At 47.5% G+C, this 19,991-nt stretch overlaps 1 protein-coding gene and 1 long non-coding RNA gene across 5 annotated transcripts in view; one reads left to right on the plus strand and one right to left on the minus strand.

Annotated features, from left to right (window-relative positions):
• LOC143766498 (uncharacterized) overlaps positions 1-19,991 on the plus strand; it is an 831,863-nt gene that overhangs the window by 791,442 nt on the left and 20,430 nt on the right. For 3 of the 4 annotated variants that reach the window (XM_077254230.1, XM_077254231.1, XM_077254228.1), the window contains exons 2-6: positions 6,802-6,949; positions 7,079-7,258; positions 7,342-7,465; positions 8,863-8,960; positions 13,368-13,458. In XM_077254230.1, coding sequence (XP_077110345.1) covers positions 6,872-6,949; positions 7,079-7,258; positions 7,342-7,465; positions 8,863-8,960; positions 13,368-13,458 — 571 coding nt within the window. In that variant the 5' untranslated portion in view covers positions 6,802-6,871. Of the gene's footprint in view, positions 1-4,805; positions 4,941-6,801; positions 6,950-7,078; positions 7,259-7,341; positions 7,466-8,862; positions 8,961-13,367; positions 13,459-19,991 lie in introns of those variants that run through there. The other variant, XM_077254229.1, reaches the window with a different exon arrangement.
• Positions 1,335-4,335, minus strand: LOC143766544 (uncharacterized). Its single transcript, XR_013213586.1, has 2 exons — positions 4,191-4,335; positions 1,335-2,292 (listed from the first exon to the last, which is right to left on the minus strand). It is a non-coding gene; the product is annotated as an uncharacterized LOC143766544 (long non-coding RNA).

A 19,991-nucleotide genomic window follows, 5' to 3' on the forward strand; every position in this document is an offset into this window, starting at 1 on the left:
GCCACAGCTTGCTTTTAACCAGCGAGACTCGGCCGTATCTCGCACCAGTGTGTCTCCGGCCTTAGGCTACTTTCCCACTAGTCCGTCGGCCCGACGGACAGTGTCTTTTATGTAGCACAACGTGGGCAGTAGATGCAGTTTTACAACGCATCCTTGGCTCATTGTGAGTTCCGGGGAGGAGGGGGCGGAGTTTTGGCCGCGCATGCGCGGTCGAAAATGGCAGACTCGACGCACAAAAAAACGTTACATGGAACTTTTTTTTTTGCCGACGGTCTGCCAAAACACGACGGATGCGACGTGTGGCAATCTGTCCCAATGTGTCGCTAATGAAAGTCTATGGAGAAAAAACGCATCATGCAGGCAACTTTGCAGGATGCGTTTTTTCTCCAAAACGACGCAATGAGACATGCGTCACACGACGCTAATGTGAAAGTAGCCTTAACGAAGGAAGAAGGCTGCCATCCGCAGCTCTGCCGAATGCTGGTGTGAACATGGCCTAAGGGTACTGTCACACAGTGGCACTTTGGTCGCTACGACGGTACGATCTGTGACATTCCAGCAATATCCATACGATATCGCTGTGTCTGACACGCAGCAGCGATCAGGGACCCTGCTGAGAATCGTACGTCGTAGCAGATCGTTTGGAACTTTATTTCGTCGCTGGATCTCCCGCTGTCATCGCTGGATCGTTGTGTGTGACAGCGATCCAGCGATGCCTTCGCTTGTAACCAGGGTAAACCGGGTTACTAAGCGCAGGGCCGTGCTTAGTAACCCGATGTTTACCCTGGTTACCAGCGTAAAAGTAAAAAAAAAAAAAAAACGTACATACTCACATTCCGGTGTCCTTCAGGTCCCTTGCTCGCCGGAAAGTGAGAGCAGAGCACAGCGGTGACGTCGCCGCTGTGATCTGCTTTCACTTTACGGCGGCACTCAGTCAGAGCGGGAAGCAGACTGCGAGGGACCTGGCGGACACCGGAATGTGAGTATGTACGTTTTTTTTTTTTTTTACTTTTACGCTGGTAACCAGGGTAAACATCGGGTTACTAAGCGCGGCCCTGCGCTTAGTAACCCGATGTTTACCCTGGTTACCCGGGACCTCGGCATCGTTGGTCGCTGGAGAGCGGTCTGTGTGACAGCTCCCCAGCGACCACACAACGACTTTCCAACGATCACGGCCAGGTCGTATCGCTGGTCGTGATCGTTGGAAAGTTGCAGAGTGTGACAGTACCCTTAGGCTGTTATTATAGCACCTTCCATGTGTTACACAGATACATCAGGGGCTTGTCCTGCCCTACGCCTGAAATGAAAGGCTAAAATACAATGTGGAGACTTAATCAGAGCAATGTTTTATTTACATTCAGAACTGGTTAAAGAGGAACAAATTACCATTTCCCACAGAAATCTCAGACTTTTACTTATAGAAATACTGGATAAATATCATTTTAACATTAGATATAGAAACATTTCTAATTTTATAAAACTACATTTATTTTGCATTGAATAACTTTATGCTTTTGCTTGTTTCATTTTATGCATTTCTAAAGTATTGTAAAACTGTAATATGCTGTTGGTGCATGCGGGCTGGACTGTCGGTTTGGTATGTGGCTCTGCCCCCCCCAGGCCTGCCTCTGGTGTCTGAGGTTTCGGTGTCCCAGACCAGAGATCATAATACCGGCCTTGAATTGAATTTAGTCCTCTGTTGCAGAAGCAAAGTACTCTTAAACTGATAGGCGCAGAGTAGGATGCACTAGAAAGTTGGCGTGCATGATTGTTCAGGGCACTGGCGGTGTGGACCGGCCACCAGAGAAGGCCTAGACCGAAGCCTGGATATTTTAAGAGCAGGGTCACAGGAGCCTCTGGAAAACATGGAGGCTGCATGAATACTAAGGTTTCCTCAGGAGACGTCCATATTGCTCAGGGGCAAACTAAGACATATTTGTCCTGTCCTTTTCATTTTTTTTTTTTTTTAAAGTAGCCCCCTCACTGCCTGGTAGGATATACCTGTCCTGAAGATCACACATCATTCTTCGCAGACCGATGATGAAGATGGGCATGGAATAACCTGGACGCAGACCTTTCGGCGGCTGGCACATAACGGATTCCCTCCCTACTCTATCTGGCTCTGGGGGGGCGAGAGGGTAGGGGGATTCGTGGCATGGACCGTCCTCTGGGGAACCACAAACACTCTTGATGTGTTAGGGCCTTGCCTCGTAGACCACAGATGATATGGTAGTGACAATTCTAGGTGGGAGATTAGAGTGACAATTCCACTGTCGCCCTCAAAAGCCGTATCTGAAAAAAAAAAAAAAAAATTAAAAGAAAAAGGAAAATCGTTAATAAAAAAAACCTCAAAACCTAAGTCAGAAACTGGGCTGGGCGGTCCAGACCCATGTCTGCCTCCTACTGACATTAAGCTAAAAAGGATTAGCTTCGTGCCAGTTGGTGGTGTAGCCTACTCTACAGGGAAATACGTAATTTATTTTTTTTTGCATAGCATAAGCAGCATACACTCATATTTTTTTTGTGTACCCCAATGAAGCATTAGCCCCCCCCCACATCAACCAGATGGCCACACAGCATAACCTCGCTCCCCCAGTCAGAAACCTCCACCTCACATTAACCAGCGGACCCAACAGGATAAATCCAAAGCCCACCAGACATTCCCTCCCCCAAGTGTAAATCCAAATATGACGCCCCCTGCCCCAACCATAAATCCCATCAGACACCCCCCCCCAATCGAACGCCACCCCAGCTTAAACTCTCATCGGAGGACGTCCAACCCCACAAACCCCCATACCACAAACCACCATCGGACGTCCAACCCCCACAAACCACCATCGGATGTCAAACCCCCATCAGACGTGGACCCCCCCACCCAGCACAAACCCCCAGATGCAGACCTCACACCCAGCACAAGCCCCCATCGGACGTGGACCCCCCCCACCCAGCACACATACCCCCCCTCCCACCCAACACACACCCCCCCTTCGGACGTCCAACCCCCACCGGACTCGGAACCCCCCACCGAGCACAAACCCCCAGATGCAGAAACCCCACCCAGCACAAACCCCCACCCAGCACAAACCCCCATCAGATGTGGACGTGGACCCCCCCCCACCCAGCACACACCCCCTTCGGATGTCCACTTCCCACCCAGCTTAAACCCTCTTCAGCCCCCCCAAACCCAACCCATAAGCAGGTCGCCCCCCAATAAAAGGGATCCCCCAGTAAGCAGCAGGTCACCCCCTAATAAAAGGGGTTCCATCAGTAAGCAGCAGGTCATCCCCAAATCCCACCACGGGATCCCCCCCCAATAGCCAGCAGCAGGTTGCCTCCCCACATTCCACGACAAGCAGGTCGCCTCCCCACATTCCACAACAAGCAGGTCACCCCCACATCCCACCACAGGGGTCCCCCAATAGCTTGCAGCAGGTCTCCTCCCACATCCACCACAAGGGTCCCCCCCAATAGACAGCAGGTCACGCCCTCCCAAAACCCGACCACAAGCATGTTGCCCTCAAACCCCACCACCGGGGTCTTCCCAATAGCCAGCAGCAGGTCGCACCCACTAAAAGGGGTCCACCCCGTAAGCAGCACGTCACCTCCAAACCCCACCACAGGGGTCCCCCCCAATAGCCAGCAGGTCACCCCCAAACCCGACCACAGGGGCCCATCAATAGCCATCAGCAGGTCACCCCTACACAAGCAGGTCGCCTCCCCAAACCCAACCATAAGCAGGTCACCCTCACTAAAAGGGGTCCCCCGCAAGCAGGTCACCCCCAAATCACACCACAGGGGTCCCACCATAGGGGTCACCCCAATAGCCAGCAGCAGGTCTCCCACCCCAAACAGGTCACCCCATAAGCAGGTCACCCCTAAATCCCACCACAGGGGTCCCCCCAATTGCCAGCAGCAGGTCACCCCCCCCCCCCACAAGCAGGTTGCCCCCCACTAAAATGGGTAGTCCCCCTCACACAAGCAGGTCGCCTTCCACAGGGGTCCCCCACAATAGCCAGCAGCAGGTCCCCCCAAAATCTCACCCCATGGGTCCCCCACAATAGCCAGCAGCAGCGGAGCCCCCCAAATCCCACCGCAGGTCGCTCCCCACACAGACAAGTAGGTCGACCACCACAGGGCCTCCCCCCAATAGCGATCAGCAAGTAGCATTTTTTCACCCTGAAACCACTGACCTCCATGGCGTCCACAAGCTGTCATGCTGCTTTCATTTGCCGCCTTGGTAAAAAGAGAATACGCCCATGGCCGGAGACACACTGGTGCGAGATACGGCCGAGTCTCACTGGTTAAAAGCAAGCTGTGGCACCGGCACTCCGGAGCTCAGCGTGCAGCTCCATGTATTGCTATGCAGCTGCACGCTCCGCTCTGGAGTACCGGTGCCACAGCTTGCTTTTAACCAGCGAGACTCGGCCGTATCTCGCACCAGTGTGTCTCCGGCCTATGATGTGAACTCAGAACACGCCCCCTCACGATAGGACACGCCCCCGAAATGACGTCACACCTGGAAGGAGCCCATACACTCTAGCATTTACCATTATTCTCTATGTGGAGTGCGGCTCTGCGGGTGGAGGTCGGTGCTGGAGGCTCCATTATTCTCTATGTGGAGTGCGGCTCTGCGGGTGGAGGTCGGTGCCGGAGGCCCCATTATTCTCTATGTGGAGTGTGGCTCTGCGGGTGGAGGTCGGTGCTGGAGGCTCCATTATTCTCTATGTGGAGTGCGGCTCTGCGGGTGGAGGTCGGTGCTGGAGGCTCCATTATTCTCTATGTGGAGTGCGGCTCTGCGGGTGGAGGTTGGTGCTGGAGGCTCCATTATTCTCTATGTGGAGTGCGGCTCTGCGGGTGGAGGTCGGTGCTGGAGGCTCCATTATTCTCTATGTGGAGTGCGGCTTTGCAGGTGGAGGCTCCACACACCAGAACTGTAGCAGGTAAAGACCCCAATATCCACAGGTGTCCCTTCTATTTGGGGGAAACTATCATCTCTAATAATCCTCGGACAGTTCTGACAAACACAGAAAAGTGCCCCTTTATGGAGGTGACAGAAAGTCTGTTTAGTCACTTTAGCTCCATAGTATCAGCTCTAATCCAATGGTGAGAGAGCGATTTACCCTGAAGAGTCACAGATTGTGGGGTTGTTATAAAATGTTATATTTAGGGGGTTTGTGTTGTCTCCTAAGGGTATGTGTCCACGTTCAGGATTTGGTCAGGATTTTACATCAGTATTTGTAAGCCAAAACCAGGAGTGGAACAAATAGAGGAAAAGTATAATAGAAACATATGCACCACTCCTGGTTTTGGCTTACAAATACTGATGTAAAATCCTGACCAAATCCTGATGCAATCCTGAACGTGGACACATACCCTTATAAGAATCACAATGGTTTTGTTCCTTTTCGCTGATAGATACAAACGACTATGAAAGACGGGAACCAAGGAAACCTGTATTACTCTCATAGTACGGGGCCTCCACACAGTATTGTCAGGAAACCTTCATATAGAGGCCGGTGGGGATGGAGTCAGTGACGGACTCTGGACAGATCTGTTCCTAGAGCCGTAGTAGAAGATGAAGATGTCGTCCTCATCATGAAGTCGTTATTTCTCCTGTCACGTGTAATGAATATCTCCTGCAGTATTACTAATGCCGATTCCAGGGTCGGTAAATGAGACGAGAATTAGCGTTATGGAAGATGAGTCTATGAGGAACGTATTCAGCTGCCGACTCCGAGGGGGAAACTGCTTGTTGTCTGTGGCCTAAAATATATAGGTTTTATTAGTAGATGGAAAGAAGAAAACTAAATACTGTAAAATAGCAAATATACCATTGCTGCTTGGGTCCCCGCCAGTCTCTGTATTTTCTGCTCAGTCCTAACGAAGTTATGATTCTTACAGCCAATCAGTCACCAAAGCAGTGAGTAACATAGGCAGTGATTGGGAGCATGGAGGAGATGTCTTAAGGTACCGTCACACTAAGGAACGTCGCCAGCGATCTGTGACGTTGCAGCGTCCTAGGGAGCGAGATCGCTGTATTTGACACGCAGCAGCGATCAGAATCCCGCTGTGAAATTGCTGGTCGCTGCTAGAAGGTCTGCACATTATTTGGTCGCTAGGTCGCCGTGTATCGCCGTGTTTGACGGCAAAAGCAACCATACCAGCGATATTTTACACTGGTAACCAGGGTAAACATCGGGTTACTAAGCGCAGGGCCGCGCTTAGTAACCCGATGTTTACCCTGGTTACCAGCGTAAAATGTAAAAAAAAAACAAACAGTACATACTCACATGCTTCCCCCGGCGTCCGCTTCCCACACTGACTGAGCGCCGCAAATTGAAAGTGAAAGCACAGCACAGCGGTGACGTCACCGCTGTGCCCTGCTACTGCCGGCGCTCAGTCATTACAGGAAGCGGACGCCGGGGGACGCATGTAAGTATGTACTTACATTTTACGCTGGTAACCAGGGTAAACATCGGGTTACTAAGCGCGGCCCTGCGCTTAGCAACCCGATGTTTACCCTGGTTACCCGGGGACCTCAGCATCGTTGGTCGCTGGAGAGCGGTCTGTGTGACAGCTCTCCAGCGACCACACAGCGACGCTGCAGCGATCGGCATTGCTGTCGCTATCGCTGCAGCGTCGCTTAGTGTGACGGTACCCTTAGTCAGCAATTCAACTTACGTTCCAGTCCATACAAGACTAGAGAGTACAACATCTACAAGTTTTATCTTTTTATGTGTTTCCCCTTATTATCGCCAGGATTTTTATGATGTTACATCGGCTCATCTTTTTCTCATTCAGGTCTCTACAATATCCGATCCTCTGTGAAGATCTACTATAGAAGAGAATTTTCCTGATTTACCCATCAAAGATGGATATGGACAGAGACAAGATGGCGGAGAGAATATTACACCTCACCCTAGAGATCCTCTTCCGGCTTACTGGAGAGGTGAGAGATTCTGATGACGTCACATTACATCATTCTTATCTGTGGGAATAACAGATGGACAGAACTGGAGAGGTGAGGACTCTGGAAATGTCTGTAGTGAGATTTATTAATGTGTCTCTCCATAACCAGGATTACACAGTAGTGAAGAAGACCTCTAGTGAGCGCTGTCAGGACCCTGTGTCTGAGGGATGGGGAAGACCCCTAAGCCCAGTCATGTGGCCTCCACCTCACCCCCTGATACATGAGGACATCAATGACCAGAAGATCCTAGAACTCACCTACAAGATGATTGAGCTGCTGACTGGAGAGGTGACACTGCTGGGAATGCTGGGACATTATACAGTAACGCTATGAAGGGATCGGGGGGATGACGGTGTCATTGTATGTGTCAGGTTCCTATAAGGTGTCAGGATGTCGCTGTCTATTTCTCAATGGAGGAGTGGGAGTATTTAGAAGGACACAAAGATCTGTACAAGGACATCATGATGGAGGTTCCCCAGCCCCTAAAATCACCAGGTAATGGACTGGACTAAATACAGACGGCCTATAATTACACAGGTCAACAAAAAAAAATTTTTTTCTGGTGTCCAAAATATTTTAATGAATTTGGGGTATTTTTGGGGTGCTGATTCTGAATATGCTATCAGTTTTGCCAGATTGGCTCAAGTTTTTGAGATTTTTGGTATCTTATTTATAGCACTTGTTGGTAAATGCGACGCATCATCTCATTAATTTCTTTGGATTAGTACTTGAACTGAGCAGTTCTCAATATAGTTTTGTGTTAATTAGTGTTCTAAAAGTTTGTTCATAGCTTGATTTTTGCACTAACTTTATGTTGTTGTCTGTTTTCCAGTGAAAAGCATGAACTCATCAAGAAGAAGTTGTCTTAACGATCCAGACTCATTCTGTTACATTTGTGGTGAATACACACTGCCAAAACATAGAAGAAACATAACAGACTTCGTAAAAAAAGTGTATTTTGCCTATTTTGGGGTTATGCTTGGGGACCAAGACAAGTTTTGGGCACCACACATAGTTTGCAAAGCATGTATCGAATTATTACGAAAATGGAGCAAAGGACAAAGAAAAAGCTTCAAATTTGGTGTTCCAATGGTGTGGAGAGAGCCAAAAAATCATCATGATGACTGTTATTTATGGTAAACACAGGTACAGGCACATCTTCACAATGAGGGACAGGCCTTCTTGCAGATTCCATGTTACTCCCATTTTCGTTTCTTATGCTTATTGAATCCTTGCACTTGCACTGCACAGAAATAACAGTCATCATGATGATTTTTTGGCTCTCTCCACACCATTGGAACACCAAATTTGAAGCTTTTTCTTTGTCCTTTGCTCCATTTTCGTAATAATTCGATACATGCTTTGCACACTATGTGTGGGGCCCAAAACTTGTCTTGGTCCCCAAGCATAACCCCAAAATAGGCAAAATACACTTTTTTTACGAAGTCTGTTATGTTTCTTCTATGTTTTGGCAGTGTGTATTCACCACAAATGTAACAGAATGAGTCTGGATCGTTAAGACAACTTCTTCTTGATGAGTTCATGCTTTTCACTGGAAAACAGGCAACAACATAAAGTTAGTGCAAAAATCAAGCTATGAACAAACTTTTAGAACACTAATTAACACAAAACTATATTGAGAACTGCTCAGTTCAAGTACTAATCCAAAGAAATTAATGAGATGATGCGTCGCATTTACCAACAAGTGCTATAAATAAGATACCAAAAATGTCAAAAACTTGAGCCAATCTGGCAAAACTGATGACATATTCAGAATCAGCACCCCAAAAATACCCTAAATTCGATGAAATATCTTTGGCACCAAAAATGCTGTTGACCAGTGTTATCTGTATGTAAAGAATAAATTCAATCCCTGTATGTGTTTCTTCCAGATCTATCCAGTAGGAGGACAACACCAGAGAGATGTCCCCATCCTCTTCTTCCACAGGACTGTAAACAAGAAGATCCCAATGTTCCTCAGGATCATCAGGTAGATGGAGAGAATGTGTCATGAGATCTCCCCTATGATGTGTAGACGGCTGTGAAGGTTTTGTGCTCAGTTTTGTTTTATCCACCATTATTATGGGTTGTTTTTTTTTTTTATAATCGCTGGCCGCACCCACTGAGAGAAGGGATCTGTCCCCAGTAACAGGAAACCTACAGATGAAAAGGGGCTCACCTCCTTAGTTGGTTTCTTGTTCCTGCGGGAACCTGCACAGGAAAGGTTACCTGGGCCTGTTCCTGCCACCTGTGCGGTGTCTGGGGAACGGCTGGGGCTGCGGCACCAGAAGCAGCGTCTGGAGATCCCTGCCTGTCAGTCTTCACCCTCGTCTGATGGTGGATGATGTGAGGCCAGGATCCGGAAGAGGCTGTCCTGGCTCACGCGGTGCAGTAGGACCAGACCGGCACTCATCTTGTGGAGCGGGATGCGTGCATCGGCTGCCCTTCTCTTCCATCGGGCAGTGCTTCCGGGTTTAGGCCCATGCATGCGCACTGCCCATTCAACATTACTGAACTGAAATTGCTTGGGTTCACTTCCAGGGGTCCGGGGAGGCTTGTTCCGGAGATGGACGGGCTGTAAGTATAAGATCCGGCGGCCTCCTGCTGCCAATGTGTCCCAAAGATGTCCTCTCCAGGAGAATCTGAGGTGCACCCACAGGTGGTGGAAGTGCAGCCGGACAGCAATCCCAATAATAGCAGTGGGCGCTCCCAAGAGGGCAACTCCACTAACAAGAGTGTATGGAGTAAGCTGTACCATCTAGAACTCGTGCTGTGCCTCCGCTTCCAGAACCGGTGCCACATCACAGCTTCACTGGGTGAGTGTTACATGACTCTGCCTACTAAGCTGACTCACCTTCTTTCTGTGTACCTCCCTATCAGGCTAAGAAAACTAAAAAAGCCAAGCACAAAGAATGTGCCTTGTGCTCACAACCCCTTCCTGACCTCTATCTTAAAAGACTGTGTCAGAGTTGTATCAGCCAGACTTTAGAGGAGGAGTCCTCAGTTAGATCCGCTGATATATGATTAATGATAAGAGAGGAACTTCAGTCCTTAGGATGTTCAAACAGGCATGAGAAACATAAGTCTAAAGCAAGGAGTGTTACCCCTGTCTCCAGTTCTGCTTCCAGTAGTGACCAGGCTGGATTCTCTGGTGCTTCTGATTCATTGTCATCTGGTGAAGAAGGGCTATCTTTTTTTTCCCATAGAGAGTATGGATAACCTGGTGAAATCAGTTAGAAATAGTTAGAAATACCATGGGGCTTTTAGAGGTGAAAGAGGTTAGATATACAAAGGAAATTATGTTTGCAGGTCTCTCGCAGAAAAAGAGACAAGCTTTCCCAGTTATTGGTGTGGTGAAGGATTTGGTCAGGATGGAATGGAGCAAGCAGGGACAGCGCGAGGGTTCCTCTCTTCATCTCCCAGGAGGAGGTGTCCCTTTGAGGAAGATGACTGGACAGCTTGGTCCAAGGTGGACTCCGCAGTGGCCTCGACTTCTAGACATTTTGTCCTGCCTGTAGAAGATTCTGTGGTCCTATCTGACCCTCTAGACAAGTGTTTCTCAACTCCAATCCTCAAGACCCACCAACAGGTCATGTTTTCAGGATTTCCTTAGTATTGCCCAGTTGATGGAATTAATGCTTGAGCAGGTAATGAAATTATCACCTGTGCAATACTAAGTAAATCCTGAAAACATGACCTGTTGGTGGGTCTTGAGGACTGGAGTTGAGAAACATTGCTCTAGACTGCAAAGCAGAGACATTACTTAAAAGATCATGGGAGTCCTGCACCAGAGCCTTTAGACCGGCTATATCCAGAACATGTACAAAAATTGTACATGTTCTGGATAAAATTGTACAAAGTCTAAATTGTGCACAATTCCATGCCAAGGTGAGTTCCTGTTTGGCAGTGTGCTCGATTAGATCCTCACCAAGGCGGGAAAGAGAAAGAAGGGGTTCCCTAAACAGTCTGTTCCGTCCTACAGGAGGGCCTTCAGAAAGTGACCATTCGGTAGAAGGTGGCCTTATGAAAACCGAGATCGCTGGGAGACAAAGGAGACCAAATAAAAAGGTGCCCATTTTAGCGGATCCTCTCCCAGGAAGAGTAATAAATTCCATTGACCCTGACCTCCTGTGGGCGGCAGGTTAAAAATGTTTTGCCACAGATGGCGGGAGATCACTTCTAATCCCTGGACCCTGGGCTTAGTAACATCAGGGTTGAAACTAGAGTTTTGTCGAATCCCCTCAGCTTCCTTTGTCATCACCTCTCTTAGATCCCCGGCACAACAGGAGGCTCTTGAGTTGGAGGTTTTATGTCTATTATCTAAGCATGTCCTGGTGGAGGTCCCGGGAGACCAGGAGGGAAGGGAATTCCATGGGTAGTGAAACCGTCCAGGATAGTTACTACGAATGCTAGCCCTGATGGATGGGGAGCTCATATGGACGATAACCTGGCCCAGGGGCAGAGGTCCATAGAGGAGGCTGTTGACTCCTCAAATCTAAAGGAATTAAAGGCAGTCAGTCATGCTTTACATCGCTTTCTCCCACAGCTGCGGGGGACACATGTGAGAGTTTTGTCGGACAATACCATGTCAGTTGCATACGTAAATTGGCAAGGCGGAACTTGATCAAAATTGCTGATGTCTACTGTGGTGGAAGTTCTCGATCTGGCCGAAGCCCATCTCTAGTCCCTCTCAGCCCTTCACATCAGGGGAGTGGAAAATCTTAAAGCGGCTTCCTCAGTCGCCATACGTTATATCAGAGACAATGGGATCTCAGTCACCAAGTATTCAGGAATTTAGTGGACTTGTGGGGACTTCAGGAAATAGACTTGTTTGCTACCAGGGACAACAGAAAGGTCCAAAGATTTGCCTCCCTGGACAGAGCAGATCAGCCGGAGTTGGTTGACTCCCTCCAGTTCCCTTGTCGCTTCAGTCTGGCCTATGTGTTTCCTCCAATGATGGTGCTTCCACAAGTCATCAGGAAGATCAGGGACGAGAGAGAAAGGGTAATTCTCTTTGCTCCTTTCTGGCCCAAGAGACCTTGGTTTTCATGGCTCAGAGCCATGTCCATATCCAACCCCTGGATCTTCCCACCAGATCCGGGCCTGCTCTCTTGCAGTCCATTCTGTCATCCTTGGGTGAGAGGTCTCCACTTGACGGCGTGGAACTTGAGGCAGTTGTTGAAATTAAGGGGGTTTTCTGACAACCTGATTAGTACCAGTCTGCAGAGTAGGAAAGAATCCACGACCAAGATATACAGTAGAGTGTGGAGGAAGTTCCTTAATTTTCATACTGGGCCTTTCTCTAGTGAGGTTCCACTTGCTGCAATTTTCGAGGGTTGGGAGCTGGGTTTTTCAGTTAACACATTATAGGATCAGATATCAGCTTTTGGGAGCCCTATCTAGTCGTAATATTGCGGGAGATAGATGGGTTGCACGGTTTATTTCAGCGTGTGAGCGTAGTGACTCTGTACACATTGCTCGCTTGCCTCCCTAGGATGTGAATCTGGTCCTTGATGCCCTGATAGGTCCGTCTTCTGTCTTGTCGCATGAAAGTACATATCATTAAAGTACATATTAAATATCCCTGAAGGCAGAGTACGGCTCTGTTTGTGTCTTTTCAGAGCCACAGGAAAGGGTTTGGAGTCACAAGGAGCACTTTATCACGTTGGATCACAGATACAATCTGTCTGGCTTACTCAGCAAAGGGTGAAGGTCCTCCGGATGGAATAAGGGCACATTCGGCACGGGCTATGGCATTCTCCTGGGCTAAGAAGGCGGACATCTCGATTGATCTGATATGTAATGCTGCAACATGGTCTTCACCATCTATCTTTTACAGCCACTATAGACTCAATTTGTCATCATCTTCTGACTTGGTTTTCGGGAGACCTGTCCTCAATACGGTGGTCCCTCCCAGATGATGGTTCTCTGTAAGTCTCTCAGTGGGTGCTGTCATGGCGAGAATAAAAAAAGGATTACTTACCGGTAATTGTTTTTTATGGAGTCCACGACAGAACCCACTTCCCTCCCTTAGTAGCACATAATAGAGATGTGTATGTATTTCACTCCGGGTGATGGTAGTATACATTGAAGTATATGTTTATACATATTGAGTAGTTTTTATGAAGATGTTCTAATGTTTTCTTGGCGGTTCCTCTTGTACTCTGTAATCCAACTGAGGAGGGGAGGGGGACCACCCCTTTTTATCTGTAGGCTTCTTGTTCCTGGGGGTGGATCCCCTCTCTGTGGGTGCTATCGTGGACTCCATAAAATACAATTACTGGTAAGTAATTCGGTTTATCCAGTTTGTAATGAGAACGGTGGAGATGGCAGGATCAGAGCTGATCATAGATGTGACTTCTCCATCTGTCTGTGACTTTTACAATATTTGTTTCAGTGTGAAGATCTGACCCGTATTAATACTACAGAGACGTATGTGAGGGGTGATGAGTGGTGTAAAGAGGAGATTCCTACATATGACTACCCAGGTGAGTAGTAACCACTAAATGCAGAGAAGTCACAGATTCTTCTCAGCCACTGTCTGTGGCTGCTTTATCGGTGGTGTAGTCTGTCTGGATCACAATCGTGTGATCACCATTTTGCCTCTAGACCACAACATTCTCCTCCACCCAAAACTGTTCAAATGACTTTGGACTTTAAAAGCCCTTTTCTATAGAATATATAGCCTGGAGGGCCAACCTACACCCTGAAATTAGGAGACGATTGTCGTAACCTGCCCAGATCTGTAAACTCAAATGACAGTGTACGTAGAATGTGCTGACAAGTTAGAAAATCACTTGAAGAAAAATACTATGATGGGCCTGTAAGAGAAATTGGAGGGTAATGATGCTGTTGGCTTCCTATAACCTGTTATCTTATTGGATGAATCTACCTTCTTCCCCTTCTGTGCTGCTGAATGTGCTCATATGGTCCCTACAAGACCAGGTCCAGTCTTTCTGGACAAACTTTGCTTTTATGATCGACAACATTAAATGTGCAGTGAGGGCCAAGTGTGAATTTCTGTACTGTAAGGGTATGTGTCCACGTTCAGGATTGCATCAGGATTTGGTCAGGATTTTACATCAGTATTTGTAAGCCAAAACCAGGAGTGGGTGATAAATGCAGAAGTGGTGCATATGTTTCTATTATACTTTTCCTCTATTTGTTCCACTCCTGGTTTTGGCTTACAAATACTGATGTCAAATCCTGATTCAATCCTGAACGTGGACACATACCCTAACAGGTTCCCTTTTATACTGCATTTTCAATTTTACCCCTCGCCACGACAGCACCCACTTGAGAGAGGGACCCGCCCATAGGAACAGGAAACCTACAGAGATAAAAAGGGCTGTCCCCCTCTCCTCCTCAGTTGGTTTCCTGTTCCTATCGGAAATCCCTGGATTCCTACAGATGGAGGTGGTTGGAGCACCTCCAGATTACCTGAGCCTGTGCACCCGCCTGTGTGGTCCTCTCGATGACAGCAGGGGCTGCGGCATCAGTAGTAGCGGCGGGGGAGCCACTGCATGCAGCCTCCCCCCTCGTCTGTTCACCATTCGGCAGGTTCCGGGCAACAAAGCCCGGCCTATGGAGGAGGCATGTGTGTGGGGCCGATCTTCCAGTTACCAGCGGTGGAGTGTAGTGCTAGAAGGCGGCGGAGGCTGCGTCGTGCGGGTAAGTCCATGCTGCTTCATGGAAGTGGTCGGAGCACTTCCGGTTTGCGGCGGGCGGCGCGCTGCAGATGACCGCGCAATTCAATTTGCAGGCCGGGGCACAGAGCTATTCGCTCAGTATGCTGTCCTCGTCGCATGATGAGCACCCACCAGCGGTGGAGCAAGATAGCGCTGTCAAAATCAGCGCTAAGGGCTCAAAATCATCGGCAAAAAGGAGTTGTCGTTCCATGGAAGGATCTGACACTCACATGAGAAGTAAAACGAGGAGTAGAGATGCAGATCTACTCAGACCCCACACAGCGTCTCCACCTCCAAAACTGGTATGATGATGATGAAGAAGATAGCTTCACTGGGTGAGTGTTTATGATCCTCTACCTATTAGCTGATCCCTTCCTTCTCTGCCTCTCCCCTTAGGCTAAGAAGACCAATAAATCTAAGTACAAGGAGTGTGCCCTGTGTATGCAACCCCTGCCCGACATGTATCTTAAAAGGTTGTGTCAAAGCTGTATAGATCAGACCTTACAGGATGAGGCGGCTGTTACAACCACAAATATCAGAGCCATAATAAGGCAGGAGATCCAGTATCTGGGATCAAAATCCCTAAAGAAACATGGAAATAAGCGCCTTTCTCCCGTTTCCAGTTCAGAGTCTGAAGAGGGCTTAATCTGATCCTTCAATACCTCAGGATCATCTCCCAGCTCTTCTGAGGATGAAGGCGGAGCAAGTTTTCCAGTCGACAGTATAGACAACCTTATAAAATCCGTTAGGAACACTATGGGGTGTCCAGATACTAAGGAGGTCAGGTCGGTTCAGGACATCATGTTTGCAGGACTAGGCCAGAAAAAACGGCATGCCTTTCCAGTCATTTCCGCTATTAAAGACCTTGTCAAAAAAGAATGGGACAAACGGGGCAAAGGGTTTCTCCCATCATCTTCCAAAAGGCGTTACCCTTTTAGTGATGAGGAATTAGCAGTGTGGTCTAAAGTCCCTAAGGTAGATGCAGCGGTAGCATCCACCTCAAAGCAATCTTCCCTTCCGGTAGAAGATGCAGGAATCTTACTAGATCCACTAGATCGTAAGACTGCAGCTCTCCTTAAAAAATCTTGGGAGACGAACACAGGAGCCTTTAAACCGGCCATATCAGGCACATGCACAGCTAGGTCACTATTAGTTGGATAGACCAGCTGGAGCAACAGGTAAAAGGCAAGATCACAAGAGAAAAAATTCTCCAGACAGTTCCACTGATCAGAAGTGCTGCGGCATTTTTAGCGGACGCTTCAGCGGATTCTCTCCGTCTGGCAGCGAGATCAGCAGGCCTGGTCAACGTGGCTCGTCGAGCCCTCTGGCTGAAAGGATGGAAGGGGGATGCACAGTCAAAATCCAGACTATGTACAATCCCGTGCCAGGGTGAGTTCCTGTTTGCAAAGGTTCTTGACGACCTACTCAATAAAGCAGGAGAAAGAAGGAAGGGATTTCCTAAACAGTTTCTTCCTTCTTATAGGAGAGCGTTAATAGAGTAGTCACAAACATTTTACATGTACGAATATATAATCAATATTCTATCAGAAGAAAATTTACTGTGAATGTCACCTGCATGCATGTCAGGACTATAATCAGGAAAAGTGCCAAAACTCCATATATAAACATCACAAAGAACGCAGTTAAATGCTCTCATAAAATGTATAAGTTTATTTAGAAACCAATAAAACATTTATCAAAACAGAGGACAGATTAATCGATAACAATGAGGGGAAGTGAAGCGCTATGTGGCGGTACAAGTTGCCCAAGGACTACAAGGCCCCATCACTGCACAACCATACCAATGATTATAATTAATAAATAAACGACCCATGGCCATATCAAGTAGAAAGGATCAATATCCCTATGTATGGAAGCATAATAGCAATACACAAATCATGGCCACATGCATCTAAATATGCAACAATAATAATACCTGGTATGTGTTACAGCGGGAAGCCTAGAGTCCACCCCGGACCCCGGTGTATTGCTATTATGCTTCCATACATAGGGATATTGATCCTTTCTACTTGATATGGCCATGGGTCGTTTATTTATTACCGTATATACTCGAGTATAAGCCGAGATTTTCAGCACACTTTTTTGGGCTGAAAGTCCCCCTCTCGGCTTATACTCGAGTCATACCCAGAGGTCGGCAGTGGAGGGGGAGCGGGGGCTGTCTAAAAATACTCACCTAGTCCAGGCACGGTCCCTGGCTTCCCCGGCGCTGGCAGCAGCAGCTTCAGCTTCTTCCTGTACTGAGCGGTCACATGGTACCGCTCATTACAGTAAATGAATATGCGGCCCCACCTCCCATGGGGGTGGAGCCGCATATTCATGACTGTAATGGTCGGTAGCGGTGACCGCTCAGTACAGTTAGAAGCTGCGGCGCCTGGGAAGCAGGGACTGCGCAGCGCCAGGACCAGGTGAGTATACGGGGAGGGGAGCACAGCGCTGTGCGATAGTCACCTTTCCTCGTTCCGGGCGCCGCTCTGTCTTCAGCAGTGACGCTCAGGTCAGAGGGAGGGTAGTTAGTGTGCGCCCTCTGCTTAATGTCGGTGCTGAACATGGAGTGGCGCCAGAACGAGGTGCGGGTGACTATTGAAAGTGCCGGGGTCCTGAGCGACGGAGAGGTGAGCATGTGATTTTTTTTTTTTTTTTTTTATCGCAGCAAATGGGGCAAATATCTGTATGGGGCATCTATGGGGCCATAATGTTTGTGCAGCACTATATGGGGCAATAAAGTTTGTGCAGCACTATATGGGGCCATAACGTTTGTGCAGCACTATATGGGGCAAGTGTCTGTATGAGGCCATAATTAACGTTTGTAGGGCTCTACAGTATATGGGGCAAGTGTCTGTATGGAGCATCTTATAGGGCCATAATCAAGGTTTTTGCAGCACTATATGGGGCAAATATCTTTATAGAGCATCTTATGGGGCCATAATCAGCATTTGTGCAGCATTATATTGGGCAAATGTGTCTATGGAGGATCTTATGGGGCCTTTATTAACCTTTATGCAGGATTATATGGGGCATATTTTAATATGGAACATCTTATGGGGCCATCATAAACTGCATGGAGCATTATATGGGGCTCCTGATTCAATATGGATATTCAAAAACACTTAACCTACTGATGTCTCAATTCATTTTACTTTTATTGGTATCTATTTTTACTTTTGACATTTACCGGTAGCTGCTGCATTTCCCACCCTAGGCTTATACTCGAGTCATTAAGTTTTCCCAGTTTTTTGTGGCAAAATTAGGGGGGTAGGCTTATACTCGGGTCGGCTTATACTTGAGTATGTAAGGTAATTATAATCATTGGTATGGTTGTGCAGGGATGGGGCCTTGTAGTCCTTGGGCAACTTGTACCGCCACATAGTGCTTCATTTCCCCTCATTGTTGTCCATTAATCTGTCCTCTGTTTTGATATGTTTTATTGGTTTCTAAATAAACTTATACATTTTATGGGAGCATTTAACTGCGTTTTTGTGATGTTTATTTATAGGAGAGCGCTTAGAAGACGGCCATTTAACAGGAGAAGGCCGTATGAGCCACAAAGGGATTGCTGGGAAACAAAGGAAACAAAACAGAAAGGTGCCTTATTTAGTAATCCCGAAACATCCAGACGTGGTAGATACCATCAGTAATGAAATCCCAGTGGGTGGAAGACTGAAATATTTTCACCACAAATGGGGATGCATAACTTCAAACCAGTGGATCCTTCGTCTAGTAAAATCCGGACTAAAATTAGAATTTTCCCAACTACCAAGGGATAATTTTATTGTAACATCACTGAGAGCGCCGGAACAGCAAGAAGCGCTTCAGTCAGAAATTCTGAGTCTTTTGGCTAAGAATGTTCTTATAGAAGTACCAAAGGATCAGGAAGGGAGAGGTGTTATGATCCGGTGGTAGGATCTCAAACTGACCTGACACATATAACCAGAATATAGGACAAGTTCTGGGGATGTGGAAGCTATACTGACCGCAATCCTGATCCTATCCACACACACTAAAGGCAGCCGTGGAGCGTTACCTAAAAACCTAGACGCCTCTTCACAGCCTGAGAAACTGACTACCCCTAGAGAGAAAGCAAAGACCTCACTTGCCTCAGAGAAATAACCCCAAAGTTTTAGACAGCCCCCCACAAATAATAACGGTTAGTTAAGGGGAAAATACAAACATAGAAATGAAACAGATTTAGCAAATGAGGCCCGCTAATACTAGACAGACAGAAAATAGATAGTTTTTGTACTGACCGCACAGATTCCTATCAAAAATAAACCACGCAGAGAATACAAGAACCCCCACACCGACTCACGATGGCTGGGTGGCACGTGGATATGCGCCGTTGCAGGTGGATCTGATAACACAATTTGGGACCCTATAAAATACAGCGCCGGACAGTTGGCAGCACTGCCCCCTGACGAAGCAAGCCGACGCGAAACGCGCGTTGGGGCAACGGTGCGGTCCGGTCCTGGTGCCAGTGCATGGGTAAGAATCCGGGGTGGGGATTTATGGTTTAACGAGCGAAACAGGAGTCAGTGTACAGGGCTCATTGGATTGTTACATAGTGTTCCATACGCCCCCCTTTTATATTACCTGTGCTATATACTCTGCACTATGCAGGTGACCTCCTGTGTATTTGGCATCAGCCTGAGTACTGCACCGTTCTTCTTTCTGTGCTATCTCCCATCTTAAACTGTCTTGATTTTTACATATATGTACTGTTTATGTGTTGTTGGTAAAATTCATGGTATTTTGTGTAAATTAATAAATTATTGAGTAATTTCTTGGACATGAACTCCGTTTTTTCTGTCCTATTTATTCTCGAGTCAAGTTTTCCCAGTTTTTTTGTGGCAAAATTAGGGGGGTCGGCTTATAATCGGGTCGGCTTATACTCGAGTATATGCGGTACATTAGGCTTTCAATCCTCAATAATTCTGATTAATGTACAATCTCTCCTGAAATGGGGGGCACTAATACTTTCTCTACTCTTCTAGACAGGACTCTCATAATTTCTCCAGTGGTTCACCATAAATGGGTGCTCTGGTTTAGTGTTTGAGCTCTCCCCTCATACATACGTTGTTGTTGGGGATGTATCATAGAATTAAAAAACTGCCTATTTTTTTACCTGTTCATCTGTATGATATTTTGATTGTGGTGGGATCACCCTGCCTCAGTTATCTGAGTCTGTAACTCCGTGGTAGTCCTTAGCCCCTTTCCGACATCGGGTCACCGATGGGTTGGCATGACAACCAGAGGTCTCCTGGAGACCTCTATGGTTGTCACTGCTGGCTTGCACGTGGTGGGAGCACATACAAGTG

The sequence above is a fragment of the Ranitomeya variabilis genome, chromosome 4 (genome assembly GCF_051348905.1).
Source record: "Ranitomeya variabilis isolate aRanVar5 chromosome 4, aRanVar5.hap1, whole genome shotgun sequence".
Classification (NCBI taxonomy): domain Eukaryota; kingdom Metazoa; phylum Chordata; class Amphibia; order Anura; family Dendrobatidae; genus Ranitomeya; species Ranitomeya variabilis.